This window comes from Dunckerocampus dactyliophorus, chromosome 15 (assembly GCF_027744805.1).
Source record: "Dunckerocampus dactyliophorus isolate RoL2022-P2 chromosome 15, RoL_Ddac_1.1, whole genome shotgun sequence".
NCBI lineage: Eukaryota > Metazoa > Chordata > Actinopteri > Syngnathiformes > Syngnathidae > Dunckerocampus > Dunckerocampus dactyliophorus.
Window position 1 is genome coordinate 23,945,093 of NC_072833.1, and position 20,487 is coordinate 23,965,579.

General features: G+C 40.1%; 1 protein-coding gene across 2 annotated transcripts; it reads right to left on the reverse strand.

Moving 5' to 3' along the window:
• Window positions 1-224: 224 nt before the first annotated feature.
• Window positions 225-18,717, reverse strand: dusp3a (dual specificity phosphatase 3a). 2 transcript variants are annotated; one of them, XM_054753242.1, is made up of 3 exons: window positions 18,398-18,717; window positions 14,120-14,346; window positions 225-7,389 (listed from the first exon to the last, which is right to left on the reverse strand). In XM_054753242.1, exons 1-3 carry the CDS (start codon window positions 18,589-18,591, stop codon window positions 7,160-7,162), a joined length of 651 nt encoding a protein of 216 aa, XP_054609217.1. In that variant the 5' UTR covers window positions 18,592-18,717; the 3' UTR covers window positions 225-7,159. The 2 variants fall into 2 exon arrangements, with proteins under 2 accessions (XP_054609217.1, XP_054609218.1); XM_054753243.1 differs by lacking the exon at window positions 225-7,389 and adding an exon at window positions 11,957-13,938.
• Window positions 18,718-20,487: the final 1,770 nt, after the last annotated feature.

Genomic DNA, 20,487 nt, shown 5'->3' on the forward strand with positions numbered 1-20,487 from the left:
CGGGTGAATTCTGCCATTTTATTCTCTTATGCTGCCGTGTGCTGTCACAGTATCAAGACTATTCCGCTTTTTTTTCTCTCCCGCTTCGGGCTGACTTGTTCTACGCCTCTTGCGCAAAATGGCCGCTCCCCCCGGTCCCCATGGATTGCGGGGCCCTCCGCACAGCACATGTTCTGTTAAACTTCATTAGGAAAAAAAAACAAAAAACAGCGAGCCAAGGTGATAACTCAGACGTTTATTTTTAACAAAGTTGTCCAATATAAGAAAAACCAAAACAAGATTGCAATCTTAAATCAAGTGCACTTCAACAAAGCCTTGCCTTCCTGTCGTGTGATGTGAAATACACAAAGTGAACAGCACACTGTGTAAGGCTTCGGGTGGGCTGCTGTGTCGTCTGGGTCGCATCGGTGAGTGGCAGCAGCAGCGTTGTCATCGTCATCATCATCATCATCTGTCCATGGGCACGAATGAAGGTGGGAGACGAGATGACAGACTCCGGGAGGAGTCAGGCAGTGGACTCTTGTGCGAGAAACCATTGAGGAGGACAAGATGGCGTCTGCCCTCCACCTGGCCCCGACGCAACCTTGTTGGTCGATTCCAAAGCGTGTTTGAAAAACTCCCAGGTGGATAAAGCAGACTGCTCGGCGGACAAAACTGGTGAACGAGTTGAGCAAGATGAGTTTCCACGATGTGGAGTATCAGTTGTCAGTCCAACAAGAGTCTTCAAGCGCAGATGTCCAAATTACACCACAGGAGACTTCACATTTGTACTCCAAAAAAAATCACGGGAAGTTATTTGGGAGTCAAATGAGCAAACTTCTTCGAGATGGACAACATCACTTGGAGCCTGGCTCCAGCGTGAAGCTTTCACAATCCTCTGCGGTCGAAACCAGCGCTGTGAATTCATTCCATTTAGGATCCAGCGCCTCGTCTAGCAACATGCACAGTAATGACGGCGTCAAGTCATGAACCTTTCCCTATCCTGCGGGCCCTTCCAGCTTCTCCTAACAAAGCAAAACAATTCAACGACAAACATCCCTGCAAGAAGTTCATCACACGTTACCGTAGACGCATATATAGTAGGCCGGCTTTAACATTAAATGCAGCAATTCACCACTTAGTGCATGGTACAGAACAATATACACAAAGGCTAGTTCACGTTTGACATTCAAAGTTTGAAATAATATAGCGAAGCAGGGTCAGACCTCCCAACGCGATGCTGGTGGCACATCGTTACACAAAATAAAATGAGCACTACAACGCTACAATGTTACACCACACTTTGTAACACAATCCAGCTAGGGTCAATTTGCAAGTAAAGAAAAGGCATAGGAGGCATTACATTGACTGGACAGCAGGTGGCAGTGTTGATTTGTTTGTTCATCATACCTGTTAGCCCTCGTTTTTCCTGGGAAACATTGCTGTTTAAAATACTTTAGTGCTGCAACCAACAATTATTTACTTAGTCAATTTATCAATTTTTATTGGCAGTAATTTCACAAAAATAAAGTCAATGTACAAGAAAAGTTTAATCATAAAAGTGGTAATTTTAGTCGTGATATTATTATGAAGAAAAAATGTATTTTAGTAGCATAAAGTTGAAATATTAAAGAAAAAAAGACCCTTTTTAAAGTCGTAATATGAGAAGCAAACAAAACAAAAATAAAGTTGTCATTTTTGGAAAATTCGGTTGTGGAAAAAGTTATGTTACAAGAATAAAGTCTAAATATTATGGGGATAAAGTCATAATTATGAGAGGAAAATTCACAAGAAGAAAGTTGAAACAGTTGGCAGCAGAAATGGGGAAAAACAGCTGTAATTAAAAAAAAAATATTCTAAGTAATCTAATATGACAGAAAGTCACAATTTTACGACAATAGCGTTGTAATATGAAGAAATATAATGTCATTTCATTACTATAGCGTTCAAATATTAAAGAAAAAAAATATTTTATAAAAAGTCGTAATATGAGAAACAAAGTTGTGATTTATGGGAAATTAAGTTGCGGAAAAAGTTATAATGTTATGGAAATGAAGTCAAAATATTATGGGAATAAAGTCATAATATTCCGATTTTTTTTTTTTTTTTACAAAGATTATGTATAAAGTTGAAATATTTGGAAAACTAAACAATGAATTGATGATTAATCAATAGCTAATTAAATATCATAGAATGAACAGAGAGTGAACCCCTCCTCTCATTCTGCATCTTTGTGGAGGCGGGGCTACTACTGTAGTGAGTTGATACAGAGTGCTAGCAGCAAGTTAGCCTTGTGAGTCAGCATACGCTAACATGAAAGAAGGCACAGACGCGATGGTTTTTAAGGCGAACGCCACAGCCCCAGTGTGGGAATATTTCGGATTTAAACAAAATGAGCGCATGAACACTGACGACCGACACCAACAATTTTCCCAACTGGGAAAAAAAACTACCGATGGAGGTGCCGTGGGCAGCGGAGCCTTCGTCCCGACAGTCAACGCTTACTGAGGCATTAAAATAAATCTAAACAAAATAGTGCAAAATGGTGCATACCCACAGTGTTGTTAGCTATATGTTAAGCCTTCCTGTTAAGGAATAATACCCAATGTTCATTATTTATTAAATTGCAATTTTGTTTACAGAGACTTGATACTACAGGGCCTATCTTTTGTTTTTCGTTATGATTGTTTTATTAAAACGCAATTTTTGCTAAAAGAGACTGGCAGTCCATTTTATTTTCATTGGGGTTTTGAGTTGAGTTGAGAAATTAAATTTTATTGGTTTTGATACGAGGCATTATTATGCTACTGTATATAAATAATGAAAAAAATGGTCTCAAAAGATGTCAATAATATCGATTATCGACAATAATTTGTAGGCCATTTATCGCTGAGCAAAATTTTTGTGACAGGCCTAGTCTAGGGCCTAACTGATCACTCGAGTCATCAAAACAAGCTTTAGATTAATCGACTAAGAAAATCATTGTCAGTTGCAGCGTTAGTTAAAATGTGCTCCTAAATATAACATTCATGCTGAAATTAAGTTAAGCACTTCTGCACTAAGAGTGCTTTCAATTTTGGGTACTACGCTTTGTATTTTAATGGAATATTGTATATGGTATAGAGTCATCCCTCATTTATCGCCATTAATTGGTCCCAGAACGGCCCGTGATAAGTGAATTTCCGCAAAGTAGGATTCAATATTAATGAATGGAATATTTTCATAGTTAGAGCATAAAAAAATCTGTTTACAACCTTCTAAATGTGTTTATCATTATTATAGCCCTCCAGACATGACATAGGACCCCTACAGTCACCTTTACATTCCTATTACACAGTATAGTAGACATGGTCAGCGATAATAATGACATTATACCTCACACATTATCATTGGGAAAGTTTGTTGTTGTATCTCTAACTTAATGGTCTTTGTTTACACCACAATGCGCAATTCTTACACGTAGGCTAAGGGATCTCTGCAGGGACACGAGACGGTTGCCGGTTTAAGCGTAGCAAGTTACCAAACTAACTAGTTAGCCTCAACTGATTTATTTTAAGCTTAAGGGTTTGGAACTGAGTAGGGAAGAAAGACAAAGTAAGAAGCAAAAACATACCACTTCCACACGGAATTGGAGGAGAACTTTTTTTCACTCTGCATCCATGGCTGACTGCATGCAGTGAAAGTTAAGGCCGTGTAATGTATGAGGTATTGTCTCATCAACGTAAAATTATTGATTAGTGACCAGTGTACATTACATATGATTTTCAATATTTCTGACTAATATGCCATAGTCAACCACGAAACAGTGATCATTTATTAATTAATTTTTGAGAAACGCAATAGCGTAAGGGAGCAATGTTCGAACCACGAAGAGGCAAGGGACGGCTGTATATTGTAAGTCACTACTCCAACTTCAGGCAAATCATTGTCATTCTGCAGATGTTGCTGCATGTCTTCATGAGAGCAGTGTAGTATAGCAGGTGTGCTTACTTTTGCTTGTAAATGAAGGATTATACGTGGCTGATAATGTGATATTTTATAACTTTGTGTGGTCTCCGGGTCATGATGAGGTGGGGGAAAAAAAACAGTGTGACACATTTTTGAACATGATCTCAAACTGTTGAACTAGTGCACCTGATGTGCGTTGCCAAACACTTGGACAAACACAACAGAGCGCGTGCGGCGGCGTGTGGGCCAAAGGACACTCGGTGCGGACAGGAAGCGGCGGCCAGAGCCAGAATGTGGGAAGGACATCTCGCCCTTCAAGGGAGAGCTTGTAGTCAGCTGAAAGCCACCCCCGCAAACAGGATAGTATTCGCCATGTTTGGACGTCAGGAAACGCTGCTTCAACACTGCAATGCATCTGGCAGCGTTTAGTCAGGTCTGAATCAGGCGGACCTGGACCACATTTGTTTGGAAGTCTACCAGACAACCTCTGCAGTCACATTGGAGCTGCTGAGTTATCTGGCTGGATGGAAGAGCGCCCCCTAGTGGAGCTGAGCTGGGAACGCGCGAGGGAGAAGGTCAAAACATGACAGTGGAAATGGTGGCGTAAAGACACACAAACATGGAGGTGATGCACACAGTCCACACTGCCACCTGCGCCTGAATGTAAATGCACAAGTTATCATGATCATCATCATCATCATCATGCTGCTCCAGCTCCGCTTGGGGACGCCTGATTCCACTATTGTGATCACAGGGAAGGCTTTACATGCACGTCATATGCGAGTATTCATTTAGTACATGTCACTCCTCAAATGAGATGTGGGAAAGCCAATTATTGAGTTCTACAAGAGCATAAAGTGATATATAAGACACACGGACGATACCTACACGTTACAGACACATTGCTCATACATTCATATATGTCAACACGTACAGTAAATACGTATATACAGTACACACAGTACATGTATATATTCATATGCATATAGACATACATATATAGCAAAGGAGGAATAAATAGTGAGTTAATTCATGAGATGAGTTCATGTGACACACGAGATGTGTTCAATAGCTGACATGTTCTTACATTCGATATATACTGTATATGATGGAGTATTGACATATATTGCAATGTTTCACTGCACACAAACCAAAAAAAGTGCACAAAGTTTTGGTAGGCGTGTGACCGATCCAATCCAGTATCGGGTTCCGATACCATCGGAAATTGCAGGAGATTTCCGACCCGTGAGCCACGTCTTTGCTTTAATGTTGTCAGCAAACTTATTTAGAAGAATATCAGCAAACATAGCCAAAAGAGTATCAGCAAAGTGTACAGTGGCTGTCCCCACACATGCACTGCATGCGGTCTCCTCACTCACGGCCACACAAAACAGTCCGGCATCCAGACTACAAAAAACGTCCGGATCGCTACAATATCATCCTTGCGTGTAGACCGGAGTTTATTACAGCCTCACTCAAAATCAACAACAATGATAATGTAATGACCCGGAAGTTAGGTGCGATTTTCTGTGTTGTCCAACTGTCTGTTGGGCTGTGAATGCGTCAGTGTGCGTGTGCCGATATTCTTCCAGCTACATCTGCTGATATTCTTTTGACGTGGTTCCATGGTTCCCAGAATTGTATGGGCATCGGCAAATGTCCAAATTCAGATAATCCCTCGTTTATCGTGGTTAATTGGTTACAGACCCGACTGTGATAAGTGAATTTTTTTCGCAAAGTAGGATTCCTTATTTAAAAATGGAAAGTTTTTGTGGTCTACGAACTTCTAAATGTGGTTTTTAACATTAGAGCCCTCTAGACAATAAATAAACAACTCTATAGCCACCTTTACACTCCTATTACCAAATACAGTAGACATAGTAAGAGAAAATAAGACAAAGAAGATTTGTGCTCATGTGTGTTGCCGTAAATGTGTTCCTGTGTTGGATAGGAAGTGACAAGCTGGTGCTTGTGTGTCTCACCCAACATTACAGTAACATTACTGACACCTAGTGACCAGTGTAGAATACACATCTTTGAACGCGTCTTCTGAATGCCTTATATTTGTATTTTACTTCATTTAGCAAAAATATGCGTGGAAATGCTTCATTTAGGCAAAAAATTTCAAATTTGCTTAAATATGCATCATTTTTTTACTAATAATAGGCTGTAAAGATCGGCACAAAACAGCTAGACTTACTAATTAATATATTATTGAAAAACTGTGATAGAGTGAAGCCGCGAAATTTGAAGCGCAAAGTGGCGAGGGATTACTGTATCGGGATCAAATTGGAAGTAAAAATAAATAAATCAATGTAAAAATTGATCTTTGCATCCCTAAGTTCTGGTCCTGGAGCGCAAAGTGGCGAGGGATTACTGTATCGGGATCAAATTGGAAGTAAAAATAAATAAATCAATGTAAAAATTTATCTTTGCATCCCTAGGTTCTGGTCCTGGATGTGAGAGCTGGCAGTGGACACAATGACTGGAAAATCACTTTTGTCCCATGATGCATTTGACGAGTTGAAACGGAGGCCTGTGGTTGTTTGACGTGTTGGCTGTATCACTGGGGGATGCCGACGCTGGCAGAGCAAGACGAGAGGGAATGTATTTGATCAACATTCACGGGACCTCGGGTAGGATGCAGCTGAGATTTTGTGTCACCTCATTGGCCTTAAGTCACACAAAGCCTAGGCTACTTTATGCAGACTTTTTGGACCTCCCGGGATCCTGTGAACAGTTGGTTTTTATGCATAAAAAGTCAAGATTCCGTGTATGTGCGTGTGTGCGCGAACATGGAATGCTTCTCTGCCTCGTTTAATGCCTTTGTTGCATGGGGGTTGGGGCTGTGGATTTTTACTTTGAGGATTCCTCTAATGGCGTCGAGGTCAGCGACAAAGGCGGCAGTGGAATCTCTTGGAATGACTGTGCTGTCGTCTTTTACGTTAGGGTAGGGGGGTCAGGGTTTCAGAACTAGACGGAATGCTTTAAGTAGCTTCTTTCTATGAGATCTAGATCTATGGCAGAGGACTGATGGGGATCAGAAGGTAAACGTGGATGTGTGTGTGTGTGTGTGTGTGTGTGTGTGTGTGTGTGTGTGTGTGTGTGTGTGCGTGTGTAATGCTCTACATTGCTAAAAGCATGTCCCAGAATACCCCTCTCGAATGGGTGCTGGTTTGTGGGCGGGTCCTCCAGAGCAGCAGAAACCAGTGAAAGGCATGATGGGAGGTTTTCATTTGGTCTTTAGTTTGCCCACCTCTCCGTTCAGCCTGCCCTCCTTGACCAGCTTCTCGTTGAGTTGGCACAGCAGGCGGAGGAATCCGTCGTTGGGGCCGATCTCCCTCTTCTGTCTCACGGTGGCCACCGCTTGCCGGGCGTCCATCTTGTGGCGCAGCATGAGGTAAGCCACCACCATGGTGGGCGAGCGGCTGTACCCTTCTCTGCAGTGTACGTACACCTTCCCTGCGGGGCGCACACACAACAGTACTGTAGATGACGTTGTGTTCGGGGTGTGGACCCTTCTTGCCTGCAAGAGGCTTCAACGTGAACACAAAAAGTGAGTCTTTCACACTGCGGCATCTACTGTTATGACTTTGTGGGGCTTCTGTGTGTGAAAGAGGAGGAGACAGTGTCTCCACTGCAGCAACATCAATGCAGCTCCTCGTTAAAATCCTCGACCTTCAACCTTTTGAGAGCTTGCTTGCAAATGACGGTGACAAAATGTGCCAATAATGCAAAAGCCACCAGCACACGGGTTGCAGCGCCTCTCGGCTCATTTATATGCAGGAGCAAATCTTACAACTTGAATGTGGAACATTTCCTACAAAAGTTATGCAGTATTTAAACCAAAAAACGCTTGGGATCTACAGGTGTAGCAATGCCTGCGTGGATGCTGATAAACCACACGATATGATCTGATTATGGAATATGGAGCAGGACTCTGGGGTGAGTCGCAATTAGTCGTAGATGATTGTCTTCCGTCTTTAAGCACACCAACATTCCCACACAAACGTCTAACAGTTTTTCCCATATATTCGCTATACACGTCATAACGCCACTTCAAAATCCCACATGGTACGCATTAAAAGTGAAAGACAGGAAGTGTTTCTTGCATCATGCATTTACTCAGCTATCAAGTACAAGCGGTCACGAAAAGGCAAAGTAATCACAGCGGGAAAGCAAAAAGACACAGACATGCAGGGCACCTCCACAAGCCCAGGGGTGCGTGCATTATCGCCGGTGTGGAAGCGTGCGGAACACCCCCACAGGTGTGCAGCACAGCCTGTGAGCAGAGATAGTGCTATGAAGACAGAGCCTGGAGACACTCTTCCGTTGTTTGCTAACACTTTGTCCAAAGTGTGGTCTGGGAGCCATTTGTCGACCACAGCTCGTTTTAATATATATATATATTATATAAATGTTGATAATACCACAAAAATTCCTCATTTCTAATTACTTTTGCATTGTTTTCTGCATGTAAGACTGTATTTATTCTCTATAGCATATATTTATATTTGCTATTTTTAGGTGTCTGGAATGGATTAACATTACTTCCTATCGGCAAAAATTACCTCGGTTTTCATACACTTTTCTTTTTGACTGACATTTTGGAACAAATTAATAACAAAAAACAACGTACTTCTTAAGTACTTTATCAGTACTGGAATACTGAAGATGAATTCTGCTGAATACAAATGATGTCCCGCCATGCCAGATGATGAAAGTACTTCAAAAGCAGGGGTGCCCCAAGTACAGCCCAGGGGTCGCCGGCTGTTTTTTTTTTTTTTGTTTGTTTTTTTAATTGGCCCATGGCACATTCTAAATCTATAATCTACCAACAAACCCCAAAAAACTGCAAAAATGGAAAACTCAGCAGTAATTTAACAAGAATAAAGTCAAAATATTAAGAGGAAAAAGTTGTAACTTACTAAGAAAAAGTTGTAATTTTATGAGGACAACGTCGCAATATTATGAGGATTATAAGCAAAAAGACGTAATTTTTTTAAGTTGGACTATTATGAAAAACAAATAAAACAAGTCAAAATTATGAGAAGAAAATTTACACAAAGTAAATTGAAATAGTTGGAAATTTAAAAAAAAAAACAGCAGAAATAGAAAAAACAGCTGTAATTTTACAAAAATTATGTCAATATATTAGAGAAAAAAGTTGTAATCTAATGAGAATAAAGTCGCAGGATTATGAGGGAAAATAATAATCTAGTCACATAAAGTTCAAATATTCAAGAAAAAATATTAGGGCTGTTAAGCGATTAAAATATCTAATCACGATTAATTGCATTTTGTCCATAGATAATTCATAACTAATCGCAGATAGAAAGAAGTTTTAATCTTTAATAAGTAGGGAAGTAAATCTCTCTGTGGTAAACGATTCGACACACATGTAGATACACAGGTTAAGATACGATTAAAAATATATATATTTCTATACCGTATTTTCACAACCATAACGTGCACTCAAAAGTCTTACATTTTGTCCAAAATGGGCGGGGCGCCTTATAATGCGGAGCGCCGTATGTGTGTACCGAGTTCCAAAATCTGTAAGTGTTGCTGCGTGACTTTTATGAGCGCTCCGCTCGACTGACTGGGAGCGTCTCCAACCGAACTCAGTTTTGCTCTCGCTGGCTTTTTAAAAACATACAATAGCATGCATGCTAGCGTATTGTAGCGTCGCTGGGAGCACTTCCTGTTCCCCAGCGTGCTTTGCGGTAGTGTTTTGGTGCAAATGCTCTTAAAGTGACATGTTTGAGCTACATAGTTGTTAGTTATTGTTCTGCAAAAATAGCGGTAGTGTCTGTTTTTGCGTTGCTGTGTGATGTTTTTAGTTGTGCACCATGACTGAGACTGTTGTGTTGAGTGATGACCATCCTGATTTCAAGCGGGTTTGATAAACTCAACGAGAGTTCTGCTCTTACTGGTAATTTATCTAAAGAAATAAAGCATTGTCACGTCCTCACTGACTTCTGAGCAACAGTTTTAGCATGCATACCTGCGCCCAATAATATGGTGCACCTTGTGTATGTGTTAAATACAAAAATAGCACCTGTAACTGAGACTGCGTCTTTTAATACGGTGCGCTTTATGGTCGTGAAAATCCGGTATATATAAAAACAGAAGGATTCCATACTGTGTACAAACGATACAATTTGATGGCAACATTTGTTGATGTAGACATTAATCTTACTTTATAAATTACAGAAGCGGCACTTCAAATGTGTAAAAGAGCACATCATATCCCTAAGCATGCTGTAAGGCAGGGATCCCCCACCACCGGGAAACGTTCAGGTGCAATGATTAAAAAAATAATAATAATAATAATAATTAAAAAAACAATAATTTATAAATAACTACATAAAAAAATTTGTAAAGTGATACAAATTTTGGAAATATGGGCCATTATTATCATCAAAAAATAATATACTGTTAGAAATCCCACAGTTTTTTGCATGTTTAATGCGAGTGGAGACTTGTCCCACTTTGTTCAACGGTCCTTGAACGGACCATCTCGCTTGCTCCCACACTGCACAGATCGACTACTAAACTGTATTTTTACCCTTTTTCTTTCGCATCATATTTGGTTCCAAATGCTGCTACTACCCGCGACCCTAATGAGGATGAAGCGGTATAGAAAATGGATGGATGGATGCGGCTACTAAAAAAAACAAACTCCAGGCTAGCACTGGTGGATGATGGGTCTGTATTCATTTCGTGCTTTTAACTGGATGTTGTTCCTGTCATAGTTTTACACAATACATAATAAATATCAATTAGATCAATTAGATCGCAATAATGTACGTATGTTCTGCTAATGTGTTTAAAACCTTTCCCGGTGACTCGCCAGCTAATGCTAGCGCTGCTAATGCTATTTACATCCATTCTCGTCTTCAGTCATGGTCACACTGACACAAGCCAGTAACTACAGTAGCAGCTCGTAACCCAAATTTTAGCTTGCAGTTCAAAGCAAAAAATCAGCCGAGAGATGGCTTGCACCTAGAAAACACTCTTCAGCTGGGACACTCGTATGCCAAGGTACCACTGCATAAATGACATAAGTGCTCCAGCTTCTCACTTCTCTCTGGCAGTCGACATACCCCGTGACAACTCAACTCACAGCGACAGTAGATACAAAATAACTTTGGTACCTTTGCTACCCTTTTTCTTTGTCCATTTCTGCTCAATATTTGCAATATGTGGCTCAACATCCACCGCTGCGTTTCCTCAAACTACGGTGTGGGCCGAGTGACAAACAGGACATTCGCATGTTAATAACGCCTCAAAAAGAAATAGTGCCGTTAAATTTCTGTAACTTTGACAGCCCTAAAAAAGTTTGTTTTTTAAAAGTTCTAATATTATGAAAAACAAAACAACAAATCAAGTTGTAATTTTTGGAAAATTTGGTTGGGGGAAAAATATATATTAAATACACTCGTGATCAAAACCTTAAGACCAGTTGAAAAACTGCTTGAATTTTCATTTTTCATTTGGATCTTAAAGAGGTTTTAAGTAGAGCTACAATATGCAAAATCGAGAAGGGGGAGTGAGACAAAAAGCACTTTGAAAAAGTAATTTATTGAAAACAATTCAAATGAAATAGGCTGTTTATCACCTGATCAAAAGTTTAAGACCACAGGCTATAAAAGCCAAAATCTGATCAAAATTGTCATTTTCTGTCAGGCATTCACACCGTCATGCCCTCCTGATGGCTAAAGCTAAAAGCTTTCTCTTTTTGAACGTGGTCGGATTGTGGAGCTGCATAAGCAAGGCGTCTTGCAGCGTGCCATGGCTGCTGAGGTTTGGAGCAGTAAATCAGTCATTCTTTTTTGAAAGATCCTGAGCATTATGGAACAAAAAAGTCAAGTGGTAGACCCAAAAAAAAAAATCACACCTGCGCTGAGCCGGAGGATCCAATTGACTGTCCATCAAGACGCAGGGCGGTCTTCCACCCACATTAAGGCCTTTACTGGTGCCGACTGCAGCGCAATAACCATCAGACGGCATCTGCGGGAAAAGGGTTTAAAAAACGAATTCAAAGACCTCGTCTCCTTCAACGCCACAAAACTACCCGTTTAGACTTTGCCAGGGAGCATCAAACATGGGACATTGAAAGGTGGGAAAATGTAACCTTGACGGTCCAGATGGCTTCCAACGTTACTGGCATGACAAGGAGATCCCACCTGAGATGTTTTCTACCCGGCACAGTGGAGGGGGGTCCATCATGATCTCGTGTGCTTTTTCATTCAGTGGAACACTGGAGCTTCAGGTGGTGCGGGGTCGTCAAACGGCGGTGGCTTACGTGCAGATGTTGCAGTAGGCATCCCTCATGACTGAGGGCCCTTGTCTGGTTTTTCAACAGGACAACACTGCAGTTCACAATGCTCGCTTGACCAAGGACTTCTTCAGGGAGAATAACATCACTCTTTTGGACCATCCTGCATGTTCCCCTCATTTAAATCCCATAGAGAACATTTGGGGATGGATGGCAAGGGAAGTTTATAAAAATGGCCATCAGTTCCAGACAGTTGATGCCCTTGGTGAAGCCATCTTCTCCACTTGGAGCAATGTTCCCACTAGCCTCCTGGAAACACTCGCATCAAGCACGCCCAAACACATTTTTCAAGTGATTCACAAGAACGGTGGAGCTACTCATTAGTCTCATGAGTCCCACTGAGAACATTTTTTGTTCTGGTTTGGAGAGTTTTTTGTTATTTTTTATTCTTTTTTTGGTTATTTCTTAAACTTTTGATCAGCTGGTAGGCAGCCTATTTCAGTTTAATTGTTGTTTTCAATAAATTACTTTTTGAAAGTGCTCCACCTTCTTGTTTTTGCATATTGTAGCTCTACTTAAAACCTCATTAGGATCCATCCATCCATTTTCTATACCGCTTCTCCTCTTTAGGGTCGCGGGGGCATGCTGGAGCCTATCCCAGCTGACTTCGAGCGACAGGAGGGGTACACCCTGGACTGGTCGCCAGCCAATCACAGGGCACATATAGACAAACAACCATTCACACTCACATTCATACCTATGGACAATTTAGAGTCGCCAATTAACCTAACATGCATGTTTTTGGAACATGGGAGTACCCGGAGAAAACCCGCGCACGGGGAGAACATGCAAACTCCACACAGAAATGCCCATCATTGAGATCCAAATGTGCAAAATGCAAATTCCATCAATTTTTCAACTGGTCTTAAGAGTTTGATCAGGAGTGTACATTAATATATTATATATTAATATATTATGGGAATAAAGTCAAAATATTATGGGAATGAAGTCATAATTGCAAGAAGAAAATGTATGAGAACACAGTGGAATTAAAATAAAATGGCAGAAATGGAAAAAAAAAGCTGTAATCTCATGGGAATAAAGTCATAGTCTAACGACAAAAGTTGCAATTTTACAAGAATAAACTCGTAATTTTATGGGGGAAAAAAATTTAAGTCCTTTTAGTAGCATAAAGTTAAAATATTAAAGAAAAATATGATATTTTTAAAAAGTGGTAATATTTAAAAAAAATGTTTGAATATTATGTTGGGAAAAAGTTATAATATGGAAATAAAGAAAATGTTACAAAAATAAAATTTACAATGATTATTTAAGAAGAAAGTTAAAATATTTGGACAATTAAAAAAAAAAAAAAAAGCAAAAATGAGGGGAAAAAAAATGAGCAACGATCCAAAGTTCATACTTTTCATACAGCAGGCTTTTCCACCTACTGTATAACAAAGCAGAGATGCATTTTTTCATGAAATACATACAACTTGTTAGCATACCTACATGTGTTGCATCCTTCCATTTTTCACTATGTGGCCCTCACTGGAAAAAGTCTGGACACCGATGGCATAAGGCACCCAATCAAATTGCTCTGATGCCATGACTTTATTTCTCCCAGGCACTAGGGGACATGTTTGCTGGCTGTTTATAGTCTGAAAGCCCGGAATGATGTCCTGGGAATAGCATCTTTCCCGGTTGAAATGTGACCCTTACGTATCCTGCATTGGAACAATTTGATATGAACAGTTAAATTTGTTTTGTATGCTTGCTTAGAGGTCATACTTTGGGGTGCCAAGAGGGGCTTGGCTTATCTACGATGACAGTGAAGGTTCAAGATTGTGATGCTTCTGCATTATTCTGTCTAAGCTCCGGAGTTGCCTTGATGTCGGTTCTTCTCACCTTTATTGTGTGCGAGGGCCTTGTCAATGAAATCGGCCCCCTCCTCAAAGAAGGCACTGAGGTCAAACTGCTCGGTGTCGTTGGCCTGGATGCCGTGGTACGTGATACCCGTGCCCGCGTAGAAGTCGACGCTGGTGTTGACGTGCATGAAAGAAGTGCCCTCCGCCATGTTGAGCACGTGGGTCACTCCCAGTTTCTGCAGACGCATTGCATTCTGGGCCACGAACCTGCAGGGAGGTAGGGGGACAAACATTCATCCCCTTTAGCACTTTTCTGACAAGATGACTGCTTGGAAAGGCATGTGAAGCAGTGAAACAGCACAGTAGAGGGATGACTGATGCATATACACAACAGAGGAACAAAACATCACACTGCAGTGATAAAAAGGCAGCGTGTCAGCACAATTTATTTGAAAGTGATATATGTGCTGCATCTTTCATAAAACATTTTGCTGCCTCAGTTGCTACAACAAACACTTTTAGCTGAGGCAGTGGTTGTGTTGCATTGAGTCAATGCCAGTGTACTTTTTTAGCAACGCGTTGCACTTCCAACACCAGCATGGGCGTTTGACTTGCGTCCTCGCCATAAATTGGGGCCTCAAGTTGGTCTGACTCCTCAGGGAGCCTCTGAGAGAACTTAATGAGCTCTCTCAAGGACTGAAGCACCTTGTCGGCTTGGCATAGGTCAAGGGTGTCCGAAGTGCGGGCCGTAGGATTTAAAAAAAAAAAAAAAAAAAAAAAAAAAAAAAAAAAAAAAAAAGGAAAAATCAGCAGTAGTTTTACAAGAATAACAGCAAAATATTAAGAGAAAAAAAGTTGGAATTTTACAAGAATAACGTAATATTATGAGGAAACATAACGTCATTTTAGGAGAATCAAGTTGAAATATTAAAGAAAAAGTATTTTTTTTAAGTTGTAATATTCTGAGAAACAAACAAACCACAATGTTGTAATTTGTGGAAAATTGTGGTTTGTGTTTTTTTTTGTGGTTGCTGAAAAAGTTATAATGTTACAAAAATAAAGTGGAATAAACTAATAATATAAATTGAAAATTTACGAGAAAAAAGTTGACATTGTTGGGGAAAAAAACAAGAACGCTGTAATTTTACAAGAATAAAGTCAATATATGAAGAGAAAAAAGTTGTAGTTAAATAAGAATAATGAAGTTGTAATTTTTGGAAAATTCGGTTGGGGAAAAAGTCAAAATATTGCAAAAATAAAATTTACAAAGATTATTTACTACACTTATTTATTTATATATATTTTAAAAAACAGTCCAAATGGGAAAATTAGGTTGTGGAAAAAGTTAAAATGTTACAAGAATAAAGTCAAAATGTTATGAGAATAAATAATATACACACATAATATACAGAAAACAAAATTTACAAAAAAAAAAGTTGAAATATTTGGAAATTTAAAAAAAAAGGCAGAAATGGAAAAAACAGCTGTAATTTTACAAGAACAAAGTCAAAATATTAAGAGAAAAAAACTCAGGCTAATGAGAAAAAAAATGCAATTTTACCAGAATAAACTAAAATATTATGAGGAAAAATGTCATGTTTTTAGTAGTATAAAGTTGAAAAAACATAATAAAGTTGTAATTTTTGGAAAATTAGGTTGGGGAAAATGTAACAATGTTAATAGAATAAAGTCAAAATGTTATGGGAATAAAGTAATATAATATTACAGAAAGATAATTTACAAGAAGAATGTTGAAATATTTGCAACATTTTTAAAAAAACAGCAGAAGTGGGAAAAAACAGCTGTAATATGACAAGAATAAAGTCAAAATATCAAGAGGAAAAAGTTGTATTCTAATGAGGCAAAAATGTCACAATTTTACCTGGAAATATCCCAATATTATGAGGAAAACTGCCATTTTAGTAGCATAGGGTTGAAATATTGACGAAAATTTTCATTTTTTTAAAGTCGCCATATTATGAGAAACAAACACAACCAAATAAAGCTGGAATTTTTTGGAAAAATAGGTTGGGGAAAAAGTTATAACATGGGAATAAAGTCATAATATTATGAAAAGAAAATTACGAAGAGTATTTAACTCACTCAATAACAAAGACGTACTTATACGTTTTTTATAAACGCGAACACCCAATCCCAAAGATGTATTTACATGTCTTTTACAGGGGGGTTTTTGCACGAGAGGCAAAAAGAGGTGATGACGCAACTGCACACTAAAAGATGTCACTTTTAGAGCAGTTTTAAGCCATTAAAACAGCCACAAGGTGGCAGAAGTGCATTTGATAAGAGCTCGGCGTGGATCTTTTGCATGTAAAACACACTCGACAGCAAGGAGGAAGTGGAGGAGCGCGGAGGAGTGCAGCATGCAGAAGGTTACGCATTGCTGGGAAATTTGAATGCATGCACACGTACACACAAATAGTTTAGTTACAAATGTAAAAATTGTAAATAGTTCATGGTGTCATATTTGTAAATAAATAGTCATTTTGACGTAAAGCAACCCCTTTTTTGTGTTGTTTATGTTGCGGTATGATTGTTTAGATATTTGAGCTGTCACAAAAGCAAAAAATATTTGTGTGAAAGTGAAAGTTATTCTTAAAATGTATCTTTTCACAAAATCCTGTTTTTCTCCCTTTTCTTGTTGGGTACTGATACTTTCCTGAAACTTACCTATGTTCTACTGCTGATTACTAAAGAATGGAAAAAGGTAAAAACTAACTTTTTTTTCTGATGAAAGACAGTAGTCTAATCTTTCTTTTGGTAGGTTCCACAGAACACAATATTCCGTGTGCGTTGAAAGATCAAAGTCAAAATCGTCTAAAATGGCCGGTACTGAGGGGGTTGTCTTTTGAAAAATGTCTAGGACTGAATGAGTTAGAAAGTTGAAATATTTGGAAAATTTTAAAAACAAAAGCAAAAATGGCGGTAAAAAAAGCAAAGAGTGACGTTGATACAATAATAGGCTTTTGCTCAAAGTGGGCCTTGCATCCTCTCATTTTTCAATATGTGGCCCTCCCTGGAAAAAAGTTTGAACACCCCTGGCACAGGTCATATGCACAAACACAAACACAAACGACATGAGTACAGCCGCTTTGATCCAATTAAGACACCGGCGAGGTTGCGGTGAAGCGGACACGTCAGCACAAAAAGGCTCGACGGCGGGTCCCCGAGGTGGTCGCACGTGTTAAAATCGGCGATCAATAACACCTTTGCGCTGTCGGAGCAACACAGAACACGACCTTCCCTCGACACTCAGTGCACTAATTATCACACCCTGCATAGGTGTTTGCAGCCTTGGCCCGCCTCATTGACATATTCCCATCGATTGTGTTGTAGCAGTGATACATTAAAGTGCACGCATAGCATCCCGCTGCCTTTTCCTGGCAACGACCGGAGCCAAAAGATGGAGAGCTCTGGGACACTAAGCTCCTCCACTTCTTCCTGGCATCAGTCTAACAGCAGGCTCGGATCCTTGTGTGCAATGACATGACACTTGATATTTATTCTGCACGCTCAACTGGTAAAAATGCAACTCTATCAAACATGTACCATTGACAATCAAATTAAACGTAAAGAACACAGCCAACAAGTCTTCAAGCAGGTTGATCTATACATAACCAAGGATTGACTGTAAAAATTCCTTGAGCGTGGACACATTCATTGGAAAGCCGATAGTCGCCAGACAGCCAGGGGCAGCATCCACAGATTTATCCTCCAGTTTCATATGTATATGTTTGAGTGTGGGTGCTCTCCAGGTACTCCCGGCTTCCTCCCATAATAATGATCCTCATAATATAAACATGATCATGATAAAGACGGGATAAGCTGCTTTGAATGCTATCAAGCGTGGGTGAAAATATAGCACCAAAAGTAAAAACAACAATCCATGGCGGTATTATCTTTTTTATGTCATTAATTGTGCCCAGCAGACGGCAGCCTGGCAATAATGGCGGCGCATGTTAATGTTAAACTAAAATAAGAGGGCGACTTTGCTTTAAAATGTGTTTATTATAAAAATAAAAATAAAAACAACATCTTTCGGATTAAGCAAAGGCAGATATTACGGTTAACTCAACATTAGAATGCCATTTTACTTAAAAATGTGTGTTTATTATAAAAATAAAAACTAAACAGCCTGGGCGGGCGCGAGCACTTCGCCATGGCGCGAGGCGGAAGCAGATGAACGCGGAAGTAGGGCATTCTGCCAACAACTACCTGCTACCTGTCGGCGTCACCAAATAAGACCAACAATAACAATAACAACAGTAATAATAATAACAACAAAATAGGAAAGCCTCACGCGTTGCCGATGTAAATCCTCGGAAAGACCTCGTTGAAGTGCTGCGTCGGAAGGCTGTAGAAGCCGCTGCCGTTGGACAGGAGCTCGTTGAGTTGCTGAACAGTCACCTCGCCGCCCGGAGCCGTCGTCGTCGCCGCCGGGACGTCTGTCGCCGCCAGCTGCTGCTGCTTGGTGGGACTGTGGTGTTTCTTCATAGCTCCTCCGCTCGTCAAATGGACGTCAGACTGAAGTTCGTAAGGAGCTAGCAAAGCTTTTGTTTTTCTTGAAGACCATACTTGTCGACACACGTGAGTCGTGAGCGCTCACCGTCTGGTACACAAGGTGTCTGACAAGTGACATCATGTTGATCGGAATCGCTTACGCTACTTTCGGTGACAACCTTCAAAGTAAAAGCTTCAGTGAGCACACCACTACTAATAAAAAGAAATTGTGATTATTGTAACGAAAACGTAAATTAAATTATACTAACTTTTACTGGGCGATACACATTTAATTGGCAGAGTTTAGGGTTTGAAATCGTTTAAACAGATATTAATTAATTTTATTTTGATATGAAACTCTGTCTTTTCCGTTGTTGTATCCGCTAGCTTAGCTCTGTGTTGCTCCCAACAGACACGCCCCACCGGCGAACACAAGCTCAGGTCCTCGTCGTGGGTTTTGGTTCTCACCTGACAGGCAGATCCCCCTGTTAGTGTGTTACTAGATCAATGAAAACCTCCAAGAGAAAGACTGCAAGAACAGCAAGTCAACGTGCTCGTGAATGGAAGGTCATTAGTTATCGCCCCCTTGCTGACTGCCATACATGTAGTAACTCTCTCCTCCTCTGGATGTCGCCATTTACCCTCATACGCTTTGGGCCCGGTTGAGATGACGTCACTTTTAGTTTCGCCCTGAATGTTGTAGAAAAAAAAGATTGTAAGTCTAAAAGTAACGGAGACACAATGTGACACTTTTGCATGTGCATTCATCATCTTCTACCGGTGAAGATTGCACGTCGCGCTTGCGTTAGCCCTCCTTACATAAAGCTAACCACAAGGGGGTGCCACCTTTCCAGTGAAGCTGCACACCGGTGACTGCATCATGAAATAAGGATTATTAGTGATTATTTCACCAATGTAACACAACTAGTACACAGACTGTAAAATACGTTGCCACTAGTTATCATCCATTGGCACATGTAGTCATTGACATACATGAATATAATGATTCAATGATAATGGTAGTTGAAAGGGTACATCGACTTGTATATCAATTGTTTTTTATACAAAAAAACAATCCGAACAACTATACCTTGACTTAAAAACTTCCCCCAAAGCGCCACGCTAGTCATCATTTTTGTGTTTCCATGGAAATATGAGGAGATGCAACACCATGGCAACAACAGATCTCGTGGACAGTTCACTGAGCAATCAGTCAAATGACAGAGATTAGAAAGAGCTGCGTTTCCATTTTAGCAGCTGCAAGGTTTTTAGCATCACAATAAACTCAGTCAGTCCCAGTAATGGTCTCTCCAATTTGCAGTAAAGTAACATGAAATCCAACAGTGATAAATCCAAGTAAGGGGGATTCAGTGACATCCCGTGTCCCATCTGGCTTAGAATAAGACTTAGCATTGATTTAATAGCATTTTTATTGACAGCATCCCTCCTCATGCTGCAGCAGGACCGCTTAATTGGACCAGGACCACCTGAGTCTGCCTGCAAATCAGCTTGCAGTGACAAGCGGGGGAGTTAAACCAAATGCTCAAATGTGATCTGCCGCGACCTTGTGCGCCTTAATATCTGATCCGGTCTTAATTGAAAACACCCACACAGAGTCTGGGACTGGCTGGCACCCCCACTTTTCATGTAAATACCATTTCATCAACCTCATTAGCAAAGGCCTGTTGGAAAATTGGTTGGATTTTTAGTTTCTAGGCCACTTTTTGTCTTGAGTCATCCCTCAAAGTCCCTAGAAGGAGAAGTCTGTGCATGTTTTTTCCCAGAGGCTGATAGAAACTCTGACTTGAAAGATGCTTTTATCATCCTGTGAATGGACACGGTCCATTTGTCCAACATGCATTCACGTCTTCAAGTCTAAAGCGGTGTGTT

Coding starts and splice junctions, on each gene's coding strand:
- dusp3a (XM_054753242.1), bottom strand. CDS start 18,591: ATGAAGAAACACCACAGTCCCACCAAGCAGCAGCAGCTGGCGGCGACA. Junction 14,347..18,397: donor AGGATTTACATCGGCAACGC/GTGAGGCTTTCC, acceptor ACCTCCCTGCAG/GTTCGTGGCCCAGAATGCAA. Junction 7,390..14,119: donor GGCCCTCGCACACAATAAAG/GTGAGAAGAACC, acceptor TGCGCCCCGCAG/GGAAGGTGTACGTACACTGC.